The sequence below is a fragment of the Oncorhynchus masou genome, chromosome 22 (genome assembly GCF_036934945.1).
Source record: "Oncorhynchus masou masou isolate Uvic2021 chromosome 22, UVic_Omas_1.1, whole genome shotgun sequence".
NCBI lineage: Eukaryota > Metazoa > Chordata > Actinopteri > Salmoniformes > Salmonidae > Oncorhynchus > Oncorhynchus masou.
The window spans coordinates 17,532,177-17,557,857 of record NC_088233.1 but is presented as its reverse complement, the minus strand read 5'-3'; the positions used below and the strand labels follow the sequence as shown (position 1 = coordinate 17,557,857).

The 25,681-nt window shown below is 40.8% G+C and overlaps 2 protein-coding genes across 3 annotated transcripts in view; both read left to right on the top strand.

The window, feature by feature from the left end:
- The first annotated feature begins 2,950 nt into the window (after window positions 1-2,950).
- dkk3b (dickkopf WNT signaling pathway inhibitor 3b) lies at window positions 2,951-11,172 on the top strand. The gene is made up of 7 exons (XM_064929456.1): window positions 2,951-3,228; window positions 3,641-3,766; window positions 3,948-4,025; window positions 6,449-6,541; window positions 6,913-7,057; window positions 8,277-8,427; window positions 10,930-11,172. Exons 1-7 carry the CDS (start codon window positions 3,004-3,006, stop codon window positions 10,952-10,954), a joined length of 843 nt encoding a protein of 280 aa, XP_064785528.1. The 5' UTR covers window positions 2,951-3,003; the 3' UTR covers window positions 10,955-11,172.
- Window positions 11,173-14,655: 3,483 nt separating this feature from the next.
- LOC135509106 (fatty acyl-CoA reductase 1-like) overlaps window positions 14,656-25,681 on the top strand; it is a 47,034-nt gene continuing 36,008 nt past the window's right edge. Inside the window, exons 1-2 of one of the 2 annotated variants that reach the window (XM_064929454.1) lie at window positions 14,656-14,746; window positions 15,201-15,246. The gene's annotated coding sequence lies outside the window, so the exon portion shown is untranslated. The remainder of the gene's footprint in view (window positions 14,747-15,200; window positions 15,247-25,681) is intronic. The other variant, XM_064929453.1, reaches the window with a different exon arrangement.

The window sequence follows — 25,681 nt, the reverse complement described above, 5'->3', positions numbered from 1 at the left end:
TGCCCAATGACTATTTGATAATGCCCAACAAATCTTTAAAAGGCGGTACTTCAGTGTAATCGCGTCCAATGGGAATCTGTACTTGGGGGAAACGTAAGCGTAAATGAATGCATCATTTAAACTAAATGGGAAGGTGGTATTTACCGAATTTAAAAAAAAGAAGTTTTTATTTAACCTGTATTTAACTAGGCAAGTCAGTTAAGAACAAATTCTTATTTACAATGACGGTCTACATACGACTGGGTAAAATCTACTTGACCGCCCTTCCAACTCATAATTACTAGTGTGAAACTCGTCAATCATCACTGAGCTACGACTTCTCTGACATGTTGACCTCTGACGTAACCTACTATTGAAATTACCTCGATAACGGCATTTCGGAAGTTGAATGTAACAACAAAACACTATTTATAAAAAGCTATGTATTAACATGTTTTTTTTAACACTACTTTGTTTACAAGCATGATAGCTGTATGTTTAGTCTATCGTTGATGCAGCTTGTTGGCCATTAGCCAATCTTTGTTTCTCAACGAATGCCTGAATGCCTCCAACTGGTTTTACGACTTTACAACTGGTAATTTACACTATCCCACTTGGTTTTGAACGCAGTATTATTGCCAGACGAGTCCTGGGACCAACTGTCAGCAACTTTTTCCAATATAGACAGTAGAATTGCCAAGGGACACAAACTGTTTTATTTTTACACAGTTAACTTTTAATAATTTTAGCAATTGCGTTTAGAAAAAAACAACTTTTGTCTGAATAGCAGCACAGTAGATGAAATGGCACGCAACAACATTTGCGCGGGGGAACACCCCCAGCAGATGCTCAAGGCATCACATCCGGGCGTGATTGGAAGTACCATAGGGCGGCGCACAATTGTCCCAGCGTTGTCCAGGTGAGGCCATCATTGTAAATAAGAATTTGTTATTTACTGACTTGCCTAGTTAAATAAAGGTTTAATTAAAAAAGATTTAAAAAATCGGTGACCAGTGCCTTTTATCCCAAAGGATGAGTTGGACTGCAGAGTGAAGGAAAAGCAGCCAACAAGTGCTCAGCATATGTGGGAACTCCTTCAAGACCATTAGAAATGCATTCCATGTGAAGCTGGTTGAGAGAATGCCAAGAGTGTGCAAAGGGTGGCTACTATGAAGAATCTAAAATACAAAACATATTTTGATTTGTTTAACACATTTTGGTTACTACAGTACATTATTCCATATGTGTTATTTCATCATTTTGATGTCTTCACTATTATTCTACAATGTAGAAAATTGTAAAATAAAGAAAAATCCTTGTGTCCAAACTTGTGGCTGGTACTGTAAATGTTTGAGGACCGGGTTTTGTTTTTTCTGGATCCCATTAGAATGACAATTGCAGAGAAAGGGACAGGGCAACAACTCTTACAATTCCAAATATTTAATCCTGCAAGATACTTAATTATACAGTATAACTACCTTTTTTTGTCAAAGCAAAGATGCATACATTTGTTTTGCTTGTGTTACATACATCTACAGTATATCGGTCTATATTGGTATGCTAATACTAGAAAATTACTTGTCTGCCCATGAGAAATTAGGAAAGACATAACACAAACACACACTCAAAGTGGGCTGGGCACTCCTCCACATTGCATGATGTTTTATTGCCCAGCGACAGCTGTCCACTTGGAGAGCTTGAGTTCCAGAGACATATCAACTTCTCCTTCTCACACAATCATGGGTAGTATATGGAGCTTTGGTGATAAAATGGATGGCACTGTGATAGACTACATCCAGTTTGCTGAGTAGATTGTTGGAGGCTATTTTGTAAATGTCTTGATCATACCTACAGCGTCATTGCACAAAATGGTACGCAGCACCATCTGGATATGTGTGCAACAAAAGTTTAACATTCATCTTCTGCTACCATTTCTGTCAAGCCGTCTACACATACAGTTTGATGCATACGTTCGATAAATCCAACACATACACCACAGAGAACTCACTGCAACGCAATGGTGCAAGGTAAATGTAGCGTTCAATTGGAAATTAATGTACTTCTGGTGTACCAAAATGCAATGACACTGTCAGTGTGTTCGAGGAGTAACATATTAAAGCTTCTGTTTGACAAAGCAGCCACACAGCAAAGTGAATCTAGATATGATCAATGAGCTATGTATGATAAGCACATTTCAAGAGGGGGCCAATGGCCCTAGGGGCCTCTGTGAGTACCTTCAAGAGAGTTATGGATCCCATACATTTGAAATATGGAAACATATTGTAAAAATAAATAATCAAATAACTATCAAAGATCATTTGATTGTGTAAAAAAGTGTTGTTTTCGTTGAATTTTCCCACGGAATCATAGACTGATCGTATGTCCCTGGACTACATGCGTCTGAAAAAAGGATTAGACCTACATACCCATCTACAGGACAAACAGTGCTATTGCAAATCCGTCATATATACTTTCTATATATGGTCACCGCTTCCGGCACAGCATTAGCCAACTCTGTCAACTTCACGCTCTGCATTTCATGCCACATAAAGAAAGTTTTTTTTTTAAATATGAGAAATGTGCTTCTTCCAAAATGTATATTTACTTAGCCAGTGATATGCTATTGTGTTTTAAGCATACAAATTCATAATAGTAGTCCTAGGTCCTATAATGAATGTATGGTGATAGTGTGAACAAAATAATAGGTCAATTCTAGTGTTAAAACATGTAACATCCAAAGACAATATACTTAAGGTAAGAAAATGTGCTGATTAAGGGACATTTTTAATTATCATCACCATCAATAGAAGCAGCAGAAACAATAGAATCAGAATCCTCAGAATCCCAATAACCATTTAGATAATACATTACATTCTGGATCCAAAACTTTGGCTTTATACTTACCATAGATCCCGTTAAAAATACCATGATTCTTTTTCCGGTTTATTTTTTCCCTTTTGAGTTTCCAAATAAAACAGCTGTGCTTTGTGTGCGTCAGCGTCTTTGCATGCTGATGATACAAGTATGTCTGGTCCCACCACGAGGATGATGCAGGTTGCAGCGTTTACTTTTTATTTGTGTTTAGTGAATGGAATCTCGAGCCCGAAGACCATCCCGGACATCTCGATAACTGGTGTTAGTTTCGAGGACCATTTGAATGGAGGTCATGCGACTCTAAACGAAATGTTCCGAGAGGTGGAGATGTTGATGGAGGACACGCAGCACGTACTGGAGGAGGCTGTGGATCAGGTACATGTTCCATTCAGCTCTATGTAATAATACACTGTAATTCAATAGACTATTTACAACTATCCTTTAATTATTTTTAATAGCAGACTATTTACAATAGGTTTTTAATTCCAGGGAAACGTTTGACGTTGTGGCCATGGGTAGAGCCAGGCTGTGTGTTTATTATACCTGATTAATAGCCTGTAGCCTGCTTTCCTTGTAGTCTACTGTTCCCCCCCCCCCCACCCCCCCACACACATCAGTTGTTGGTAAATATGAATGTACTCTATGTCTGTATTGTACTTTAAGTGCTATTTAATAAATTAAAGGATTTAAATTGTATGTTGCATGGTCTATCATAGAACCAGAGATATGAACTGTGGAACAAACAAGATGCGCTCACAATTTTAATGTTTATCACTTTTTCTCATAGATGGTCAATGAGAGTGCCAAATCATTGCTTAATATACAGGATTTGCTTCCAAACTACCACAATGAGACCAGTACATATAGGGACAACAGTAACCACACTGTTTACATGGCGGAGAGGATTGACAAGGTAGGTGCACTACAAACAGGGTGAGGTAATGATGCAAGATGGTGTGGATGCATGTCACAAGTCATCAACATGTACATTTTATCTGGATGTTTTATATTCTAGAGGGAGATCAGACAACAATGGTTGGTTATTTTGGCATTAAATGTTTTCTGACAAGGAAAGTATCTGGTTTCTCTTCTAGGAAATGGACAACAGAACAGGGGGGACTCACTTCCAGACCCATATCAAGATCAATGGCCAATGGAACGAAGATGATCATGTGAGTTTGTATTATATATATTTTTTGATTTGTTAGGTGCTGAAAAAAGGATTGCAAGGAGTTTAATGCAAACCAGTTTGAAGTAAGAGGTGTTTCAGCTTCCACGTCTGCAAACAGCTGGGTACTGATCATCAGAACAATCCCATGACAGTTATTCTATTCAGACAAGGATGTTTGTATATGTTGAATAATAGCCAGATGGAATGAGGTGAGACCATAGTAGGGTATGACAGTTGAAGAAACCGAGTTAGTCACTGATGACTACACAGATGTGATCTCTCTGTCTCACACTCCATAACCTCGTCCCCACGCTAGAGGACGTGTATCGTAATTAAAACCTTAGATGTTTCAATATTATCTCAGGGAATTTTTAGGTCAAAGTTATCAAAGTTTTATCTCCTGAATATGCTGGAATTGAAGTGCAATTGATCCCAAACCTGATGATATGTATTGTTTGGATACTATGTGATATAGCTAAGTAAGTTTATTGAGGTGGAGCATCAAGACAATAATTAAGTCAATTGCTATTCCTCTAAAACAAATGAGAGCCTAGAGACTCCTTTCTATCTAAGGTGAAGCCTGTTGAATAACTTAAACCCAGCTGTTCTACCATTGCCTATTTTCTCTGCTCTTTTGTTGTTTCACCTTTTCCTCATCGAACAGCTCATTATGCAAGGAAGGAAGGAGGGAACTGGGTACAGTCATTTTGTTTTGAGACTGAAACAATGTATCCTGTTGCCCCAGTTTCAAACCAGTGTTCTTTTCCAAGTCATTTATCAGCTACTGCAGGAACGCTTTACAACTTTGTGAATAGATTGTCTGTCCTTTTATAATGAATGAGATCATAGTGTATTTTAAAGAGGTGGCCATTTACTTTACACTTTAAAAAAACATGAGTACACCAATATTAAGCCATTATTCCACAGGCTGTTTCACCATTGGAGATTTTATGGCAGTGTTTTGATCTTTTGCCTTTCCTGGCATCATTACAGAATGTGGTTGAATTAATAGACATAAAAAATGCATGGAAACAGCCTGCTGGAAACCTCAAATGACTTGCACTTGGGTCATTTTACTTTTTTTGAAACTTGTGTCTACTTAATTTTGCTGCTGTGTGGGCTGCTCCACAGAGATGAGTTTGGTTAAATATTTAGTGGGGGAAAATGTTCTGCTTTGGGAAAAAAGAGCAGCCCTATGCACAGTATGATGCCTAAACATCTGTGCTTTATCAACAGAATTACAGGGTATTAGGGTTGGTGAGCAGCATGTCTTCCCCAGTGTCTCCTCCAGTCCCCCAACACTGAGTTATCCCGTCTGGTGGACTGAGAAGCATTTTTTTTACTGACGCTTTTGCAGAGATATTTCTTCTGTTTTAATGTCACGTGCACAAGTACAGTGAAATGCCTTCATTGCAAACTCCAAACTCAACAATGCAGTAATAATCACAAAATAATTACAGAAGGTAGAACAAAAACACACAAGAAATAAGAACATTATAAAGCAAGAAGCTATATCCTAGATATGTATTGTTACTTCATGTGAGCTAAGGGGTTGGCTGAGATGGATTTGAGTGGTACGCGGGTGAAGGAAATTCTTACTGTTGATGGTTGCCAGACTGCTGTTAGTGACACAACCCGCATCTGTCTAGACTAGTCCAGGCTGCCATGGAGATGGAAGGCGGGGATGTGTGTTTGATCCTGCCTGTTATTTGATACAGTACATGTCTTTGTGGTTTAATGGAGTGTAAAAGAGATTGAAACAAAAACACATCATAATACACTGTGTATGCTCACATCTTGACTTCCCACAATGGAAATAATTAGGTAATGATGGTGCACACCACACACAGCCAATGTTATGAAACAATAAAGGGTTCAGGTTTATTCATGGCAAGTGAATCGGGTACTGTTTGTGTAGTGAAATGCTGTATTCTCATGTTGCTAGGTGTGGGAGAAGACCGTGTTAGGCATATCCACAGACCCGTCAGGTCTCCATTCTCAGTAGCCAAGTGCTCAAGGCTGACAGACTTTGGGAGCTCTCTGACAAAGTATGTTGTTTTTGTAAGCCTGCTGAGTTTATCCGACTCCACATAGCACGAAGAGATAAAGTTAATCACGAGGTTTAGATGACTGATTTTTGGCAGAAGCCGTTTCCTCAGGCCGATGGAGGGCCAGTGTTCAGTCTGTAACAAGAACACCATTTAACTGGAATTTCTTGATTTTTAGCCATTCAATCCATCTGTACTCAATGTAAAGGTCTATGCACATCCCTTAATGAGCAAAGCATTTGGATGAAAACAAATGTTGGGAAATTGGACAGGTTAATAAAACAGGGAATATAGGTGTACCTGTGTGGGAGGGGGGTTGGATGGTGTGTTATGTGGATGCTGGTTGGTCCTGTCTGAATGTGATTTCTCTTACCAGGAATGCATGCTTGATGAAGATTGTGGTAAGAACAGTTACTGCCTATATGAGATAGTAAGCTCCAAGTGCCTCCCCTGCAAAGACGTTGATATGGTGAGTCTTTTTTTTGGGATTAACATCTTATTTTCATCCCAATCCTGAGTCAAAATTCAGCCTTACATTGAGTTGAGAAATGGAAACGAAAGGGATGTAAACAAATGCAATGAACCCAAGTTAGTTGTGTACTTCTGATGATACTCCAGATCGTGTGAAGTTCTAGATCAGGGATGGGCATCTTTGATAGGGGTGGGGGCCACAAAAAATCAGAACTACTAATGAGGGTCAGCAGTGGCTTGTGGGTCTGCGTACCCACATCACTACACTCCAATTGGTCTGCGGGCCATCCCTGGTCTAGATTATGTCTCTGATTCCCAGCTTGTTCCAATCACAAAAACTATGACCATTACTAATGTGTTGTTTTTTAGACCTGCACAAAGGATGAAGAGTGTTGTTCAGACCAGATGTGTGTGTGGGGACAGTGCACTGAGAATGCCGCCAAGGGCAATGCAGGCAGCATCTGTCAGTACCAGAGTGACTGTAAGCCAAAACACTGCTGTGCCGTTCTCAAAGGTATATGGTCAAACACAAACCTATCCATTGAATTAATTGTTCAAGGTATTGTTTGTGTTAAAATATTCTGTTGCTTACTGGTCCTATTTCTCTCCTGTACCCATGATTCTAAAAAATAAAAAATAACGTTCCCAAAGTAAACAGCCTATTTCTCAGGACCAGATGCTAGAATATGCATATAATTGACAGCTTAGGATAGAAAACACTAAAGTTTCAAAAACTGTAAAAAATATTGTCTGTGAGTATAACAGAACTGATATTGCAGGCAAAATCCTGTGAAAAATCTAATCAGGAAGTGACTCTTTTGAAACCCCTGTCTTTCTATGCATCCCTATTGCCCATTAAAAGGGATATCAACCAGATTTCTTTTTCTGTGGCTTCCCTAAGGTGTCTACAGCCTTTAGATGTAGTTTCAGGCCTTTATTTTGAAGAATGAGCGTAAACGTCCACATTGCGTAAGTGGTCAGTTGTTGGCTCTCATTGTGATTTTTGCGCTAAACAGAGGTAGACATTTTTTTTTTATTGTGATGAGTTGTCCTGGCAGTGGAGAAAATACATTTTCCTGCAGTTCCACACCTTTTGCCTTGACTTAATGCCATGTTCATATATCTGGGTGACTAACAAACTGAATGGGGGCCCCCTGCAGGTCAGACCACCTGTGCAAGTGCCCTGGGTGCCTGGTTGTTAATTAGCCCATGTCAGCTAACATTTTTAGATAGCTGGTTAGACCTAGCAATCTAAAAATTTTAGCTGACATGGGCTAATTGAGTGACTGATATAACACAAGTAAAACTGCTGATGCACTACCATATTTGTAAAAATAATGGGGGGGGGGTCCCCTAGTGGGCACGGGACCCTAAGAGGCCTCTTATGTCGCTTATTTGTATGAGACAGACATGAAACACAAATGTAACAACTTTGCTTGCTGCCAACGACACATTTTGTCATTTAATATATTATCTGGATGAATATTTTTCTAGGCTACCAAATCAGCATTCCAGGTGCACTACACCGCACAGCTAAATATTTAGGAGCATATGTGACCAATACTGTTGCAAATTAGAGCCCAGCCTGTACCCACTTCATTCTTTCCTATGAGGTTCATGCATTCCCCTTCCTTGTCTATTATGCTTTCTTCAACCCTTGTCCCCCCTCTTACGATCCTCATCTCCTCTGCTTCCCCACCTCTCTCTCTCTGTCCTTCTCATGGTGGTTGCAGAGCTGCTCTTCCCAGTGTGCCAGCCCAGGCCGGATAAGGGTGACGCGTGCAACAGCCACCCTAACTTGCTGATGGACATGCTGTCCTGGGATGTGGAGGGGCCGAGGGAATACTGCCTCTGTGCTGGCGGACTCCACTGCCAACCCCATGGGTGAGAGCATCTCTAATCTTCATAAAACAGCTGTGATTGTTGCAGATGGATCTGTCAGATTTTCCCATACAAAAAAAGAAAAACAATTGCAATATATTTTTACCACATTATTTAGGATGCATGTAATATATTTAAAACATTTTAAATACATTCCAACATATGTAAAAGAATATAACAAAATATGTTAAATGTTTCGGAAATGTATTTTAATGCATTTTAAAATATTTTCACATGTAGTTATTGATATACAGTACCAGTCAAAAGTGGACACACCTACTCATTCCAGGAGTTCTCTTATTTTTACTATTTTCTACATTGTAGAATAGTGAATACATCAACACAATGAAATAACACATATGGAATCATGTAGTAACCAAAAAGTGTTAAACAAATCAAAAAAGATTTCAGATTCTTCAAGTAGCCAACCTTTGCTTTGATGACAGCTTTGTACACTCTAGGCATTCTCTCAACCAGCTTCATGAGGTAGTCACCTGGAATGCATTTCAATTAACAGTTGTGCCTTGTACTTTAAGACATGAAGGTCAGTCAATGTGGAAAATTTCAAAGAACTTTGAAAGCACTATGAAGAAACTGGCTCTTAGCACCGCCACAGGAAAGGAAGACCCAGAGTTAGCTCTGCTGCAGAGGATAAGTTCATTAGAGTTAACTGCACCTCCGATTGCAGCCCAAATAAATGCTTCAGAGTTCAAGTAACAGACACATCTCAACATCAGCTGTTCAGAGGAGACTGCGTAAATCAGGCCTTCCATGGTCAAATTGCTACAAAGAAACCACTACTAAAGTATCAAAAAGAAACGACTTGCTTGGGCCAAGAAACGCAAGCAATGAACATTAACCCAGTGGAAATCTGTCCTTTCGTCTGAGTCCAAATTTGAGATTTTTGGTTCCAACCGCTGTGTCTTTTGCTAGACACTGAGTAGGTGAAAGGATGATCTTCACATGTGTGGTTCCCACTATGAAGCATGAAGGTGCTTTGCTGGTGACACTGTCAGTGATTTATTTAGAATTCAAGACACACTTAACCAGCATGGCTACCCCAGCATTCTGCAGCGACACGCCATCCCATCTGGTTTGCGCTTAGTCCCACTATAATTTGTTTTACAACCAGACAATGACCCAACACACACCTCCAGGCTTTGTCAGGGCTATTTGACCAAGAAGCATGGAGAGCTGCATCAGATGACCTGGCCTCCACAATCTACAAGTTTGCAAAGCTGTCAAGGCAATGGATGGTTGCTTTGAAGAATCTCAAATATAAAACGTATTGATTTGTTTAACTTTTTTTTCTTGTTACTACATGATTCCATATGTTTATTTTAATTGTTTTGATATCTTCACTATTTTTCTACAATGAAGAAAATATTAAAAATAAAGGAAAAACCCTTGCATGAGTAGGTGTGTCAACTTTTGACTGGTACTGTATTGTTGTTTAAATAGACCGCTGCACCACTCGGGAGGCCACTAAGGCACTGCATCGCAGTGCTAGAGGCGTTACTACAGACCCGGGTTCATTCCCGGGCTATGTCACACAATTGGCCCAGCGTCGTCCGGGTTAGGGGAGAGTTTGGCCGGGGAGCTTTACTTAGCTCATCTCGCCCTAGCAACTCCTTGTGGCCGGCCGGGTGCCTGCAGGCTGACCTCGACTGCCAGTTGAACAGTGTTTTCTCCAACGCATTGGTTCGGCTGGCTACCTTCTTTAGGAGTGCGGTTAGGCGGGTCATGTTTAGGAGGACGCATAACTCAATTTTTGCCTCTCCCGAGCCCTTTAGGGATTTGCAGTTATGAGACAAGATCAAAAAAGGGGGGTAAAATAAAAAAATATATAGATTAAAAGTTAAATAATAATAAAAACAGCCTAGTTATCTCAGGCAATTTGTTTTCATTATTTAATTAAGCTGGAGGCACTAGTTTTTGTTTTTCAACGTGAGATGGGGAGAAAAAATGTTGACCGTGCTATTTTTGTTAATTTGGTGAAATAAAATGTTTTTTTGTTGTTTTTTTTACTCACTATGACAGATCAAATTATCACTGCCAAAGTTTTGGCTTGGTGGCCCAAAAACATTTCTCCATTGATCAATACATAAAAATAAATTTCAAAGCCAAATTAGAATCAACTTTGACTAATGTCATAGCCATCATTTTACAATTTAATATTGTAAGGCATTACATGAATTTCAGCAAACGTATTTACGTGACGTGTTATATCAAACTAGGCAAGTCAGTTAAGAACAAATTCTTATTTACAATGACGGTCTACCCCGGCCAAACCCAGACGACACTGGGCCAATTGTGTGCCGCCCTATGGGACTCCCAATCACGCCCGAATGTGTTACAGCCTGGAATGGAACCAGGAACTGTAGTGATGCCTCTTGCACTGAGACGCAGTGCCTTAGACCGCTGTGCCACTCGGGAGCCATATTGAAATGTTTTTTTAATTTTTATGTATATGGGTTTTACTAACTTGTTATTTATTTTTTTCAGACGTGGATCCCTGTGTGTGAACTAGGTGACCATCAGATACAGTGAAGAGGACTAATTCCTTTAGATGAGATATGGTTGTGTGTTTTCTGGAAACTTCTGACTGGGCTCTAATATCGGTCTGGCATTGTTAGACAGACAATGGCCGAACCAGAAAATGGGGCTGACAGATGTGTTCTCAACCACATCAACTAACCAAGCAAAGCACTCATGATGTAATTTGAATAAATACATTTTTTTCTTGTATTTAGTCTCCAGCTATTACTATTGATATTACTGGCTAGTGCTATTATTTGATGTGTGTGTGTGTGTGTGTGTGTGTGTGTGTGTGTGTGTGTGTGTGTGTGTGTGTGTGTGTGTGTGTGTGTGTGTGTGTGTGTACACACACTAGATGGCAGCATTATACACGCATCTGATGTCCTGTTTTATGTTGAATCCTCTGTCTGTTCTTTAGTTGTGACTCAGACAGTGATGCTTGAGGTATAAATACACCATTCTGTTGACTCTGTATGTAAATTAATCTGGTTTAACAGTTGCATTGCACACATACATGCACGTCATAGGATACATTGGGAAGGGTCACATTCTGGTGCTAATTGAAACTTCTCCCCAATTAGTTTCCAGTATGAAATATACAGTACCAGTCAAATGTTAGGACACCCACTCAGTCAAGGGGTTTTCCTTCTTACTATTTTCTACATTGTAGAATAAGAGTGAATACATCAAAACTATGACATAACACATGGACTCATGTAGCAACCAAAAGTGTTATACAAATCAAAATATATTTGAGATTCTTCAAAGTAGCCACCCTTTACCTTGACAGCTTTGCACCCTTTGAGCATTCTCTCAACCAGCTTCATGATATAGTCACATGGAATGCATTTCAATTAACAGGTGTGCCTTAAAAGTTCATTCGTGGAATTTCTTTCCTTCTTAATGTGTTTGAGACAATGGTGTTGTGACAAGGTTGGGGTGGTATACAGAAGAGAGCCCTATTTGGTAAAAGACCAAGTACATATTATGGCAAGAACCGCTCAAATAAGCAAGGGCAAAATCATTACCATTACTTTAACACAGAAAGGACAGTCAAGTTGTTTACATCCCTGTTAGGGAGCGTTTCTCCTTTGCAACGTCTCAGGTTTTGAGGGAAGGTGCAATTGGCATGCTAACTTCAGGAATGTCCACCAGAACTATTGGCTGTTAATTTCTCTACCATAAACAGCCTCCAACGTCGTTTTAGACAATTTGGCAGTACGTCCAACCTGTATCCCAACTGTAGACCATGTGTAACCACGCCAGCCCAGATCCGGCTTATTCACCTGAGGGATCGTCTGAGACCAGCCACCCGGACTGCTGATGAAACAACCAAAGAATGTCTGCACAAACTGTCAGAAAACATCAGCGAAGCTTATCTGCGTGCTCATCGTCCTCACCAGGGTCTTGACCTGACTGCAGTAAGGCATCGTAACTGACTACAGTGGCCAAATGCTCACCTTTGCCGCTGGCATGCTGAAGAATTCTGCTCTTCACGGATAAATCCCGGGCAGGTGGCAGACAGCATGGATGGCGTCGTGAATGCACAGAGATACCGTGACGAGCTCCTGAGGCCCATTGTCGTGCCATTCAACCACCACCATCTCATGTTTCAGCATGATTATGCACGGCCCCATGTCGAAAGGATCTGTACAGAATTCCTGGAATTGTGTAGTTCTATGGCCTGCAAACTCACCTGACATGTCACTCATTGAGCATGTTTGAGATGCTCTGAATTGACGTGCACAACAGCGTGCTCCAGTTCCCACCAATATCCAGCAACTTCTCACAGCAATTTGAAGAGGAGTGTGACAACATTCCAAAGGCCACAATCGACAGCCTGATCAATTATATGCAAAGGAGATGTCGCACTGCATGAGGCAAATGGGGGTCACACCAGATACTGACTGATTTTCTGATCCACGCCCCTACTCTTTTTTTTAAAGGTATGTGTGCCCAATTGTGAAATCCATAGATTTGAGCCTAATAAATGTATTTCAATTGACTGATTTCTTTATATGAATTGCAACTCAGGTAGCTTATTGGTTTTGCATGTTGGGCAAGGAACCGCAAGGTTGCTGGTTCGAATCCATGAGCTGACTTATTGAAAACCCAAATTGCTCCTGTAAATCAAAATGAAAAAATATGGAAAATCTTTTGTATATTTTTGTTCGGTGCAATTTTTTTTTTAAGTAAAAAAAAAAACAGGCCTTCATATCTGTGACAAATATTTGTACAAACCTAAAATGAGTAACAGATCCTGTTTATCAATGTTATGTGACTAAGTTATGTGTTATGTGATTTAAAAATCATCCCAAAAACACTCTGCTACAGTCTTTGCAAGTAGTCTGGTGGTTAGAGTGTTGGGCTAGTTATCGAAAGGTTGCTGGATTGAATCCCCATGCTGACAAGGTAAAAATCTGTTGTTAACAAGGCAGTTAACCGACAGTTCCCTGGTAAGTCATCATTGTAAAATAAGAATTTGTTCATAACGGACTTGCCTAGTTTTAAAAAAATATATACATTTTTTGGAATCTACTGCAGTCTTTTTTTGCCTTGTGATGTTCTAGTGGGCAGCAGCCTACAATTTAGGCTGGATATGTCAGTACTCCAGTGGGTTAGTGAGCCTAAAACCTGGGGTGGGTGAAGTCATGGCAAAACTTGGCTTTTTCACTGCATAACAGATTATAGACAGATTACACACAGCTGTGGGACATCAGGAAAAATCTACCTTTTACCACATCAGGACAAACTGCATGTGGACCTAATGCTAATGGTAAAATCCCAGTCCATTCTGCGTGGCTCTCGACCTGGATTTTCTAAGGCTGTGTTTACACAGGCAGCTCAATTCTAATGGGTTTACTACAGAGCAGGACCATACAGTTAGCCAGCTAACTTGCCTTAATATTTCCTGAAATAACTTCTTATTTTTTAGAAGGATAAGCTTGAAATGGGCATGTTCTAATTGACTCAACAACCAAAACCAACGGTGCTGTTCTGAACGACCAGTTAAATGCACTGCTCCCCTTTCAAATGGATCACTCTTTGCTTCAAGACACACCCACCAAACGGAGTAGACATACCTCACTCAGTCTGTTCAGTAACGTTTTGGGAAACGTGTAGTTCAGTACTAACCGTTACGCAAAGTAGCAAACGTTCAATCAAACTGAACGCACCCCAGAATTGGGCTGCCTGTGTTGACATAGGCTAAGTGCTCAGTTAATTGCAACACTTATTACGGTCACGTCCATTCTATTACAGGCTTATGCTCTAATTTTGTGCTGCAATGTAAATGCGTTCTCTGTTGGTATCAAGTAAAATATTTTTGATTGAATCGACTCATATGGGAATGAAACCTCAGACGTATTTTTGATCATGATAGGCCTATGCTTTTTTTTGATAATTAGAATTAAACTATACTTTATATATTTGTTTTATGTCAAAGAAAATGAATTTCCATAAAGCAGTTGCTAACAGTGAAATACAACAATGTGGACTCGTTTGGTGGATGCTGACGTCACATTTCCTGGGGCCAATTCATTAAGGCAATTCTGTTACAAAACGTTTCTTAAACGTAAGCTAATGGAACGAAACGGGGAGGGATTTACCTGAATGTGTCCAATAGAAACTCTCTTTTTGCTCTGTTTGCTTCTTAAATCATAAACCGTTTCCCTAATGAATACGCCCGTTCTCTCAGCCCGCAAAAATTGAGCTGTTGCGGCACTTACAACCGGCAGATTCTTCTGATTTAACGCAGGAAAACTCAGCCCCCTCGAAATTGCAGGTATATCTGTATTTCACATGCTATTTTCTCTGATTTGGTTTTGTTGTGCACGAGAATCTACTACATTAGCTAAATGTAACATTTTTAAATGTTCAAAGATCACTGCAAATGGCTAGCTTTTGCTAACTATTGTACATGCGTCAGACAGCATGCCACGGAAAAGATGCGCAAGGGGGTGGTAACGTTAGCTAGAAAAACTATTTCCAGAAAGTATTGTAGCTTTGTTAACACTCATGTCTATACTTTTCAGAAAGTTTTTACATTCTTCTTACTTTAGTGCTGCTGGTTTGCAGCCAGCTATGAATTAGTGGGAATTTCTCACAACACTAGAGAAGTTGGAAGGCTAGCTAGTGGCTGGCTAGCTATCTAGCTTGGGCTCTTGTGTGTGGGGTGGCACAGCCCCAAGTCGCTGTTCAATATTAAAACCCGTTATAATTCTGTACAACATTCATAGATCGCTTTGTTGTCTAAGTTCATCTGGAATGACACACTTATTTGAGGTAAGCCATTTTAAAGCATGTGTTCTGTAACTGGGAAGTTGTCTGACTTTTTAATCAGGGTCACAAGATATCCAGCCTGGTCCTATGACACACGGCAAGCCCTTTCCATTTGACATTTGTATGTAATTGCTGTAAGTAAGCCACAATTACTCACAGCTGCTGAGGTGGACTTGTCATCAGATTTCTCTAAACTACAAAGGTGTTCTTACTTTTAGTAACACATTGCTTTTGAGGTTTGTTGTCATTTCACTTAACTATTACGGCGGCGTACACTTGGCCCAGCATCGTCCGGGTTTGGCCGGTGTAGGCCGTCATTGTAAATGTAGCCGTAGCAACCTGTCTCAATGGTTTTTGGGGAGTGTTTTCTTTGAGATTCAGATACTGTTCTCTCATACCCACCTTTACGAGCCAGCTTACCTTCATTCCTTCCTCCACGAATGGGTATCCATTTTTTCACGGTAGTGCTTTAGTGAATAGTTTACACATGTTGCTCACCAGTCACCAGGGATTTCTTCATGGCTTTTTATGTCCTTACTCTACAGTTGAAGTTTCTCGTTGTCTCCTTGACACCTGTTTATCAAATGTTTTATTTGGTTTATAATAAGCACACACCTACAGTAGGCCTATATATGTGAGGACAAGATGCCACTGGTACCACAACTGCCTTGCCGCTTGGCTGGACACTGCTTCTGTTTGACAAGCTTGCAGCTGTCACAGACTTGTCACTGGTTTGATAGAGTAAATAATAGACTGTCTGCTCTGTTGCTTTGTCCAGAGGGAACCAGTCCTGCACATTAAACAAATGTCATGGCACATCTGATCAGTGCTGTACAGGAACAGTAGACCTACAGTATATGCAAACCTGGTTTAACTGTGTGCAGATTAGATCACGGGGTGCTTCTGGCACTACACAGTAATACAGTGTGTGTTTCTGGGTTCCTAACTTCCCATTGTTCCATACCTGAGCTAAATGGCACTATAGGCCAGGCAGGGTTTCAGTTATGAAAATGAGGCACTGGACATTTGACCGGTAGCATTTTAATTTACCGGACATTTGAGAAAATGACTGGACCCACATGCATTGGGGAACTTGATTAGGGTGTCGACCTATGGTGCTCAGAATGACAAAAATCACATTTAGGTAATGGTAATGAATCTCAACTGAACATGCAAATTGAGGATGCAATGATGTTCAAAGTGCACAGTAAAGACACATGTTAGAATAACTGTCCACATTTACATTTTCCTCAGTCAACAAGACTAATAATGAACAGCAAAATCACTAGCTTATGTATAGGCGGCACATGAGTGAAGTTTGGGGAGCAAATTTTCACCATTAAATGTACCTTTTATAGTAAAGCATTCCATGCATCATAGCATTTGCAGACTTATGTAAGATATCCTACTATTCCTAATAGGGCTGTCCTCATCTAAAACATCTTGGTTGACCGAAAGTCGTCTGTTCTTTTGACCAATTGATTGGTTGAAATATTTAAAGGTGTATTTTTCCATATAGATGCACCCTATATGTTTTAATAAAATCTATATATGCATTGAGCTTGAAGCGCACTGTTTAATGAAATAAGACACATGACTCAAGGGAGCCAGAGAACAACGTAACCTTACCTGACCTATCCTCCTCCCCTCCTACTGGCTTTCTGCCATTACTCTCCTTAAGTTTCCAGTAATAGGTTACACGAGGAGTCGGCAACCTTTCTCATGTGGAATGCCAATTTATCTTATAATTTCTCCCGGTCTGCGTGCCAGTTGTGGTTTTCATATGCACATTTCCATTTAATTTATAATAAGGTCTTCGTGTCTCAATCATTGTCATGTGGTTAATCAAAATTAACCTAAATGATACAAACCTAAACAGTAACTTCTATTGTCATTTGTCAACTATGTAAAAATAGCCTACATAAAAACATTGCAGCCTACAGGTAGAAACTATCATGATTTAAAAATGAATATCCTATAAATCACATTGGTTACCATGGCCTGTCTGCAACGAACTTGAAACCTATTAACTTGGGTCTGGCTGATGCTAGCATGAGCAAACTTGCAACATTGTATAAAATATTATGTGCCCTCGAGTTTCCCGAATCGGGTACAGTGGTTCCTCAATTAAAAGTTACGCCATACTGCGGCACAACTTGCGGGCTGCGCAGCATTCTGTGGCAATTCATTTAACTGTCAGCCATTTTTTTTCTGTTGCGCGTTAGTGTAGGTTTGACCACCAGAGGGCGTCTTTGAGAAGCATTCGATATAGTCTTCCATATTGCAGGCACGCGGGAGATTGGGGTTCAATTCCCCGACCAGGAGGAAGGAGTAGGCTGTTCTTGTAAAGAAGAATTTGTTCTTAACTGATTCCATATGTGTTATTTCATAGTTGAAATGTCTTCACTATTATTCTACAATGTAGAAAATAGTACAAATCTATAAAAGGCCTGGAATTAGGTGTGTCCAAACCTTTAACTGGTACTTGCTTAATTCATTTGATTAATATTATGGTGTTTTCTGTGAAAAACCCTCTGGGTAAATTCAGACCGTTTCGCTCTCGGAGCACACACTGGACATTGAGGCTGAGGAGTAGGGTTGATTTGAGCGTTCTGGCCTTACAACAGCAGTTAAGCACCCAAGCTATTGTTGGCTAGGTTGCTAGCTACTTCTAGACATAAATGAGACCACTCGGACCATTTTACTTGCCCTAGCAGAGCTGGTTAGGCAGTTTTTGTGTTAACCAGAGCATTGGTGATTGTAACTGTGCTGCTGCAAACAATTTCATTATGCTTTTTTGCCTACGTTTACTGACACAGGCCATATTCAACGGGTGTTGAGCGCTCGTAAATTCATTATTCTGCACTCTGGTACACTCAGATGAGTGTTCTGAAATCAGAATAGGTAGCTAATGTACGAAGGCACCCGAATGTCCATTGAGAATGCACAACGACTATCCCATTTAGCTAAGCTAAGAATGACACGAATATTCAAGTCAATAAATGTTGGGTAGTTAGCCTATAGTTAATATACTGTTAAGTTTGATGTATAACTACTAATGTTAGGTACATACTGCTGTAGTGACATGCTATGTGGTTCGTAAGGACGGCGTAGCTAACATTGTCAGTCAATATAACGTATAAGGTAACTTATTTGAAAAGTAATTACTTTTATTACATTGAGAGCGCGTCCTCTCGGTAACTTGCTACTATAGACTGCGGCTTGAGCATGCTTTTGGTGCACGTCGATAGCGCGCTGGACTTCGGGCAAGAAGGTTGAGGTAACCTGCTCCCTGCTTGTTTCATTTGAAGTCGTGCACAATTATCAGTTTATTATTCGGTTTATATTGCCCACTCATTGTCAGTTGGAGACACAATAGTCCATTGGGACCCACATTAATAATCAGTGCTCTAACTCCTAACACCTCACTCGTTAGGGCAAATCTGGTCTGTGATGGGAGGAGGAGGAGGAGGAGGAGGAGGGGAGGGGGGTTCACACCTACCTAGACTGTTCGACTATTCAACCTTTTACTAAAGAATAGTCTATTGTTAAGCTATTAACCCCCTCTCCAACTTGCAACAGATGTCTTTTTGTCGATGAAAAAATAATTTTGAATCAAAAATATTTGTTCTGAAAGCAAAATCGAGGCTTCAAAGTAAAAAAAAAAAAGTGCAATCATATATTTTCTAGTAGAGCGCAAAACTGCATTTTATTCCCCCAAAATATTTCAAGAACAAAAAATGTATTCGAAAACACAACTCCAATTTAATTTAGCTGTCAACCACCCTCCATTTTGTCCATGTTTTGAGTGTCAGTTTGGCTACAACCAATACTGTTCAGCCTTTCTTTCCAACACAAAGGAAGTCAGTGGACACCTACGAAGGACTGTGTGATGATGGCATCTCCGGTAAGCAGCACTGGGCGTTCTTCTGTCCAACTTCTAACGTTACATAGCTAGCAGATCCCCCCCCCAAGATTCAGTGTTTGTTCATAACATTCTACTATATTACATGCATACCGTAGAATGATAAATCATGCAATTATTTTTCTCAAGCTATCCAAAAACATTTATGCTATGTTTAGCCTGTTTTCGCTACTTTCTTTCATGGCAACTCATAAGCAGGCCATGTCCTATTTGTTTCATAGTCGATATATAATCATATTTCATGACAGTGTAACGGTTAGCTTTTTTTTACAAAAGGATGAAAGAACACTGTCTGTCAGGGAATGCTATTCTGATATGTCAGATGAAGAGTTAGACCAGAAAGTCAACGCCATTAATACAAGGATGCACCATGTGGGCTTTAGAATGGTCAAAGGAGGTCTCAGGGCAATGGGCCATCGTGTACAATGGTGAAGAGTTAGGGAGTCTTTGCAGCGTCTAGATGGTGCAGGTATCATTGCCAGAATGATCCAACTTTGTTGCGTAGCTCGTGAAAAAAATACTCTGTTCCTGCTCCCCCCGGTCTCTCGTCCACATTGATACAAATCATAAATTGATAAGGTACTAAGATTTATAATGTCTCCATCAAATCTAAGAAGTTATTTTAACTTTTTTACTCTTACTTATTCGTAGACACATTTTCAATGATATATGAAATTGGAGTCTTCATCAACTGGTAATACAGCAATAATGAAGCAGGTTAATAGGTTAAACATTTCACTTTTAATTCCAATGCTTTTTTTTTCAAGATACAACATTGTCATCTTTGGCGGTGTAGATGGATTTTCAAGGAAGGTAAGTATATTATTTTGTATACATATTGCATATTTCCCATCACCTAATGAACAACCACAATACCAGTCTAGTGTTTTCTGTGCTGTATTGACGTATCCTAAAAATGACATCTGCTGCTTTAGATTGAACGGTCATACCTCAGTTATTTTCATATTTACAAAGCTGTATATAAGCTGTATTATTTACTTTCAGGGTGTGAGATGATCAAGGTGTCTAAAATTTGCATATACTCCAGAATGTTATGAAGAGGGATCAGATGAATTGCAATTAATTGCAAAGTCCCTCTTTGCCATATAAATGAACTGAATCCCCCAAAAACATTTCCACTACATTTCAGCCCTGCCACAAAAAGACCAGCTGACATGTCAGTGATTCTCTCGTTAACACAGGCGTGAGTGTTGATGAGGACAAGGCTGGAGATCACTCTCATGCTGATTTGAGTTCGAATGACAGACTGAAGCTTCAAAAGGAGGCTGGTGCATGGAATCATTGTTCTTCCTCTGTCAAGCATGGTTACCTGCAAGGGAACAAGTGCCGTCATCATTGCTTTGCACAAAAAGGGCTTCACATGCAAGGATATTGCAGCCAGTAAGTTTGCACCTAAATCAACCATTTATCGGATCATCAAGAACTTCAAGAAGAGCAGTTCAATTGCTGTGAAGGCTTCAGGGTGCCCAAGAAAGTCCAGCAAGCGCCAGGACCGTCTCCTAAAGTTGATTCCGCTGCGGGATCGGGGCACCACCAGTGCAGAGCTTGCTCAGGAATGGCAGCAGGCACAGTGAGGTGAAGATCTTCGGCCTGGTGTCAAGGAGGGCATCAAAGAAGCAAATCAAAATCAAATCACTTCTCTCCAGGAAAAACATCAGGAACAGACTGATATTCTGCTAAAGGTACAGGGATTGGACTACTGAGGACTGGGGTATAGTCATTTTCTCTGAATTCCATTTTCCGATTGTTTAGGGCATCCGGAAAAAAGCTTGTCCGGAGAAGACAAGGAGAGCACTACCATCAGTCCTGTGTCATGCCAACAGTAAAGCATCCTGAGACCATTCATGTGTGGGGTTGCTTCTCAACCAAGGGAGTGGGCTCACTTACATTGAAAAAAATATTTTTTTATCCCCTTTTCGTGTTATCCAATTGTTAGTAGTCACTATCTTGTCTCATCGCTACAACTCTCGTACGGGTTTGGGAGAGACGAAGGTCGAAAGCCATGCGTCCTCCGAAACACAACCCAAACAATCTGCACTGCTTCTTAACACAGTGTGCATCCAACCCAGACACCAGCCACACTGTGCACCTGGCAACCTGGTTAGCGTGCACTGCGCCTGGCCCTCCACAGGAGTCGCTAGTGCACGATGAGACAAGGATATTCCTACCGGCCAAACCCTTCCAAACCTGGGCGACGCTAGGCCAATTGTGCGTCGCCCCATGGACCTCCCGGGCTCTGCTGGCTGTGACAGAGCCTGGGCTCGAACCCAGAGTCTGTGGTGGCACAGCTAGCACTGCAATGCAGTGCACTAGACCACTGTGCCACCCGGGAGGCCCCTTACTCACCATTTTGCCTAAGAACACAGCCATGAATAAAGAATGGTTCCAACACATCCTTTGAGAGCAACTTCTCCCAACTATCCAGGAACAGTTTGGTGACGAACAATGCCTTTTCCAGCATGATGGAGCACCTTGCCGTAAGGCAAAAGTGATAACTAAGTGTCTCGGGGAACAAAACATCAATATTTTGGGTCCATGGCCAGGAATCTCCCCAGACCTTAATCTCATTGAGAACTTGTGGTCAATTCTCAAGAGGCGGTGGACAAACAATACCCCACAAATTCTGATAAACTCCAAGCATTGATTATGCAAGAATGGACTGCCATCAGTCAGGATGTGGCCCAGAAGTTAATTTACAGCATGCCAGGGTGGATTGCAGAGGTCTTGAAAAAGAAGGGTTAACCCTGCAAATATTGACTCTTTGCATCAACTTCATGTAATTGTCAATAAAAGCCTTTGACACTTATGACATGCTTGTAATTATACTTCAGTATTCCATTGTAACATCCGCCAAAAATATCTAAATACACGGAAGCAGCAGACATTGAAAAGGTATATTTGTGTCATTCTCAACTTTTGACCATGACTGTATGTTCGCTGTCCGAGGAACAGGCTGTGGAAGCGTTTATTGCTGGCAAAAGTGTCCATAACCAGAGGTAATTAAACTGTTCTGTGTTATTTTTCTCTCTTCCTCTCTGTTTGTCTTGTTTTTCATGGAACCTGTCTCACTTGTATTAATTAAAAAACCCTTAAGATGTCAGCGGCTAATTTTACGATTTACACCACAAACTCTTAGTCATTTTCACTGAACTATCAAGCCCCATGTTGCTGCCAAATTTATCGTCACTAATGCAGATTGGTTCTTTTGAGCATTCCAAATTCAGCAGATGGGGGACCTGCTTTATCAGTGGGATAATCTGGTAACACTGACAATGGGGTCATTGTTCCTGACATCCCATGCCCCCTGCCAACTGAGAATCTTGCAGTGCTGCAACGTCAAGTGAACTCTCACTGACTCCTCATCGTTTGGTCAGGACATATACATGCATGCTCTTCGATTAGTTATGAGTCTCCAGCCTTTTTAGGTCCTGTCCTCCACCACTATGTAGGATATTGTTTTAGCCCCACTCTTGATAATGGCAAACATTTGTATTTTTGGAGGAGGGTGAAAGGATAACAGCCCCAGCTGTCAAAGTAGGAGAGTAGGCCATTCTGGATAGAGCAGGTTTTTGCCTTAGCACTACACAGTTGATTCAAATGATCAAGTCATCATCAAGCTTCAAGTGGTATTTATGTATTCATTTGTGCCATTATATTTTATATCATCCTGCTATTGTCACATGCTACACATGTATCTATCTATCCAATGTTATCATCATTTGTTATAAGTGATATTATACAGGAAGTATTATTAAAGTGATGCTTTACATTTACATACAGATAGAGATGTAGTAGTCCCAGTTAATGATCCAAGGTCAGTTTTGCATTTCACCTCCTGATGATTATGATGACTGACCGTGTTGGCATGATTAAGCTGTTTTATTCTCTCTCTCTATCCATCTGTCTCTCGTCTGCAGGTATGTTTTGATGTGAGAGAGGAAGCCAGTCCCGTCATCGCCACCTCACGTGCTTTTAAGATACCCTTCGGGCTGGTTAGGAGACACCGCTAGAGACACTATGTAATTGTGATGAAGTGAGAGAATATTAGGATAGCACTGTAATTCATTAATTATATCCTGTCTTCCCTGCTCCTCTGTTACCTCTTTCCCTTTCTTTATTCTACACCTCTCTTCCCACCTCTTTCTTCCTCTTTTTATAATGCACACCATATGTGCATTGAAGTACAGATCGAACTTGTATTTATAAAATTACAATTGTATTATTTATAATGCATGTATTTATAACACCTGGATAAAGAACTTTCAATAAAGTGTTCCACATTCTCCACTGGTTGAAATGATCTCATTGGAATAATACACCTTTCCCGTGTCCTCCAGATTAATGCAGATGACGGGAGTTAGATATGCATAGGTGTATATATGAATTACAAATCAGCCTTTACTTAAATCATGTTTTTAGTCTACACATTGTAACTGCAATAATCATTGATGTCCCAGGAGCAGGAGTGGTAAACACTGTTGAAGTGTGTAATTGTAATACATTCGTGCAGACTAGATTTCTGATGATTGATTTTTTTATACCTTTTATTTATCCTCCAAGAAGCTAGCCATAAGCTAGCCAGGAGCTAATACAGAAGCTAATCAGAAGCTAGTTAAAGCTTTCGTCGATTCCGGTGCAAACATCAGTTGTTCCGCAACTAGCCTGCTGAGGAGTTCCATCAATCACTCCTGGGCTGCGGTCACCTATCCGGACCTGTTTTGCTGCCTACGCGGAGCCCCACCGGGCCTTCACGGCTGGACTGCTGACGTTTATCTACCCGAAGGAGTTATCTGGCTGGCTCCTCCATCGCGACGTTGCCTGGGCGCCCATCTGCGGCCTGCTAGCCATTAGCTGTCTTATCGGCTGCTATCTGAATAGACAATCGGACAATTTTATTTATTTTTATTATTGTTTTTTTTCTTCTTGGGCCTCTAGCTATATCTATTGTTTTTGTTGTTGTGTGATTTGGATTAATAACAGACGTCCATCCTATGATAGCTTGCTACCGATGGCCTGGCTAGCTGTCGAAATCGCAGTGACCCCCAGCCGTGACCCCCAACCAACCTCTCCACTCTCCGGACCCTTTTGATCACTCGACTAAGCAGGCCTCTCCTTAATGTCAATATGCCTTGTCCATTGCTGTTCTGGTTAGTGTTTATTGGCTTATTTCACTGTAGAGCCTCTAGTCCTGCTCACCATACCTTATCCAACCTATTAGTTCCACCACCCACACATGCAATGACATCTCCTGGTTTCAATGATGTTTCTAGAGACAATATCTCTCTCTTCATCACTCAATATCTAGGTTTACCTCCACTGTATTCACATCTTACCATACCTTTGTCTGTACATTATACCTTGATGCTATTTTATTGCCCCCAGAAACCTCCTTTTACTCTCTGTTCCAGACGTTCTAGACGACCAATTCTTATTGCTTTTAGCCACACCCTTATTCTACTCCTCCTCTGGCGATGTAGAGGTGAATCCAGGCCCTACAGTGCCTAGCTCCACTCCTATTCCCCAGGTGCTCTCTTTTGACGACTTCTGTAACCGTAATAGCCTTGGTTTCATGCATGTTAACATTAGAAGCCTCCTCCCTAAGTTTGTTCTATTCACTGCTTTAGCACACTCTGCCAACCCGGATGTCCTAGCTGTGTCTGAACCCTGGCTTAGGAAGACTACCAAAAATTCTGAAATTTTAATTCCAAACTACAACCTTTTCAGACAAGATAGAATTGCCAAAGGGGGCAGTGTTGCAAAGTGCAGAGTTCTGTCCTACTATCCAGGTCTGTACCCAAACAATTTGAACTTCTACTTTTAAAAATCCACCTCTCTAAAAACAAGTCTCTCACCGTTGCTGTCTGCTATAGACCACCCTCTGCCCCCAGCTGTGCTCTGGACACCATATGTGAACTGATTGACCCTCATCTATCTTCAGAGCTCGTGTTGCTAGGCAACCTAAACTGGAACATGCTTAACACCCCAGCCATCCTACAATCTAAACTTGATGCCCTCAATCTCACACACATTATCAATGAACCTACCAGGTACCTCCCCAAAGCCTTAAACACGGGCACCCTCATAGATATCATCCTAACCAGCTTGCCCTCTAAATACACCTCTGCTGTCTTCAACCAAGATCTCAGCGATCACTGCCTCATTGCCTGCATCCGTAATGGTTCAGCGGTCAAACGACCTCCACTCATCACTGTAAAACGCTCCCTGAAACACTTAATAATATAATAATATATCCCATTTAGCAGACGCTTGTGTCCAAAGCGACTCAGCGAGCAGGCCTTTCTAATCGACCTGGCCGGGGTATCCTGGAAGGATATTGATCTCATCCCGTCAGTAGAGGATGCCTGGATATTTAAAAAAAAAATGCCTTCCTAACCATCTTAAATAAACATGCCCCATTCAATAAATTTAGAACCAGGAATAGATATAGCCCTTGGTTCTCCCCAGACCTGACTGCCCTTAACCAACACAAAA

Bases quoted from the DNA above. Each gene is read 5' to 3' on its own strand.
- dkk3b (XM_064929456.1), top strand. From the start codon at position 3,004: ATGTCTGGTCCCACCACGAGGATGATGCAGGTTGCAGCGTTTACTTTT. The intron at 3,229-3,640 runs GTACATGTTCCA...TTTTTCTCATAG, and splicing joins TGGAGGAGGCTGTGGATCAG to ATGGTCAATGAGAGTGCCAA. The intron at 8,428-10,929 runs GTGAGAGCATCT...TATTTTTTTCAG, and splicing joins CTCCACTGCCAACCCCATGG to ACGTGGATCCCTGTGTGTGA.